The sequence below is a fragment of the Montipora capricornis genome, chromosome 8 (genome assembly GCF_036669925.1).
Source record: "Montipora capricornis isolate CH-2021 chromosome 8, ASM3666992v2, whole genome shotgun sequence".
Classification (NCBI taxonomy): Eukaryota; Metazoa; Cnidaria; class Anthozoa; order Scleractinia; family Acroporidae; genus Montipora; species Montipora capricornis.
The window spans coordinates 43614865-43617364 of NC_090890.1; the positions used below are offsets into that span (position 1 = coordinate 43614865).

General features: G+C 43.9%; 1 protein-coding gene across 1 annotated transcript in view; it reads right to left on the reverse strand.

Moving 5' to 3' along the window:
* Nucleotides 1–2500, reverse strand: part of LOC138014048 (tetratricopeptide repeat protein 28-like) — a 12171-nt gene that overhangs the window by 3029 nt on the left and 6642 nt on the right. Inside the window, exons 2-3 of the mRNA XM_068861077.1 lie at nucleotides 895–1965; nucleotides 1–774 (exon numbers count right to left, since the gene is read on the reverse strand). The exon at nucleotides 1–774 is cut by the window's left edge and continues 1417 nt beyond it. Coding sequence (XP_068717178.1) covers nucleotides 1–774; nucleotides 895–1917 — 1797 coding nt within the window. The 5' untranslated portion in view covers nucleotides 1918–1965. The remainder of the gene's footprint in view (nucleotides 775–894; nucleotides 1966–2500) is intronic.

Below are 2500 nucleotides of genomic sequence, written 5' to 3' on the forward strand. Positions count from 1 at the left end.
ATGAACAAGACCAATATGATAATATGCGATAGCCAGCCCCATTGGGTCCTCTGTTTCCTTGCAAATACTAAGATGTTTATAGCGGTACTCTATGGCTTGCTTGAAATTACCAAGACTGTGATAAGCGTTGCCGAGATTGCCATAGGCTGTTCCTTCTCCGGCCCTGTCCCCTACCTCTTTTGCAATACTAAGATGTTGATGGTGGTACTCTATGGCTTGCTTGAAATTACCAAGAATGTTATAAACGTTGCCGAGATTGCCATAGACTGCTCCTTCTCCGGCCCTGTCCCCTACCTCTTTTGCAATACTAAGATGTTGATGGTGGTACTCTATGGCTTGCTTGAAATTACCAAGACTGTGATAAGCGTTGCCGAGATTGCCATAGGCTGTTCCTTCTCCGGCCCTGTCCCCTACCTCTTTTGCAATACTAAGATGTTGATGTTGGTACTCTATGGCTTGCTTGAAATTACCAAGACTTTGATAAGCGTTTCCAAGACTGCAATAAGCTTGCCCTTCTCCGGCCCTGTCCCCAACCTCTTTCGCTATACTCAGACGTTGATGGTTGTACTCTATGGCTTTCTTGAAATTACCAAGACTTCGATAAGCGCTGCCGAGATTGCCATAGGCTGCTCCTTCTCCGGCCCTGTCCCCTACCTCTTTTGCAATACTAAGATGTTGATGGTGGTACTCTATGGCTTGCTTGAAATTACCAAGGCTGTCATAAGCGTTGCCAAGATTGCCATAGGCTGCTCCTTCTCCGGCCCTGTCCCCTACCTCTTTTGCAATAGTAAGATCTTGATGGTGGTACTCTATGGCTTGCTTGAAATTACCAAGACCTTGATAAGCGTTTCCAAGATTGCAATAAGCTTTTCCTTCTCCGGCCCTGTCCCCTACCTCTTTCACAATACTAAGATGTTGATGGTGGTACTCTATGGCTTGCTTGAAATTACCAAGACTTCGATAAGCGTTGCCGAGATTGCCATAGGCTGCTCCTTCTCCGTCCCTTGCCCCTACCTCTTTCGCAATACTAAGTTGTTGATGGTGGTACTCTATGGCTTGCTTGAAATTACCAAGGCTGTCATAAGCGTTGCCGAGATTGCCATAGGCTGCTCCTTCTCTGGCCCTGTCCCTTACCTCTTTTGCAATACTAAGAAGTTGATGGTGATACTCTATGGCTTGTTTGAAATTACCAAGACTTTGATAAGCGTTGCCAAGATTGCCATAGGCTGCTCCTTCTCTGGTCCTGTCCCCTACCTCTTTTGCAATTTTAAGATCTTGATGGTGGTACTCTATGGCTTGCTTGAAATTACCAAGACTGTGATAAGCGTTGCCGAGATTGCCATAGGCTGCTCCTTCTCCGGCCCTGTCCCCTACCTCTTTTGCAATACTAAGACATTGATGGTGGTACTCTATGGCTTGCTTGAAATTACCAAGACTTTGATAAGCGTTGCCGAGATTGCCATAGGCTGCTCCTTCTCCGGCCCTGTCCCCTACCTCTTTTGCAATACTAAGACATTGATGGTTGTACTCTACGGCTTGCTTGAAATTACCAAGACTGTCATAAGCGTTGCCGAGATTGCCATAGGCTGCTCCTTCTCTGGCCCTGTCCCCTACCTCTTTTGCAATACTAAGATCTTGATGGTGGTACTCTGCGGCTTGCTTGAAATTACCAAGACTGTGATAAGCGTTGCCGAGATTGCCATAGGCTCTTCCTTCTCCGGCCCTGAAACCCACTTCCTTAAAAATGGCTAATGCTTCTGTGTAATTTGTTATGGCCTGATTAAAGTCAGCTGTGCCCTGATAGTATCCACCAAGAATGAAATAAGCCAAACCCTTGCCTGGTCTGTCTCCCTCCTTTCTTGCAACATTAAGCTCTTGCATATGCCACTCCAAAACGTCCAACTTTCTATCCACCATTGTTGATAATCAAAACCAGGAAGTTTTTCTCAGAAATCTGGGGTGCACCTAGAAGATAAATGAACGAAAACACAATAGGTTCAATGCTCTGAGTACAGGATGCTAAACCGGCAAAGCAAGATTAATTGAACAGTGAAGGAATAACTATCTTAAGCCATTATTTCGAAAGAAAAATGCCTTTCTTCATCAGGGTTTCCCAAGGAATGATTTCGGCTAATGGAGACAGTTGTTACAGAATAAATACTTGGGCATTTAACAGACTAAGAGCGTTTAAAAATAGAAATTCTATTATGTAAATGAGGGGAAAACAGCCTATAGAAAAGCGATGGCATGCCATTTCATCTTTCTTATCGAAAGCTAATTAAATGTTCTTAAGATATGCTTCGCTGGCAGGAAATTTGCTGCCGGTATGTAGCTGACACCAAAAAGACAGGAGGGGATGCCATTAAGAGTGTAATTTTCAATTTTCTGCAATTGACGTCAAACTCATAATTTTTTATTTCAGGTCTAAATCTATCCAATGTCGGAATTGCTTGTTTTTTGTCACAATTTTTTTTGTCTGGATACCTGGTTACTCCATGTA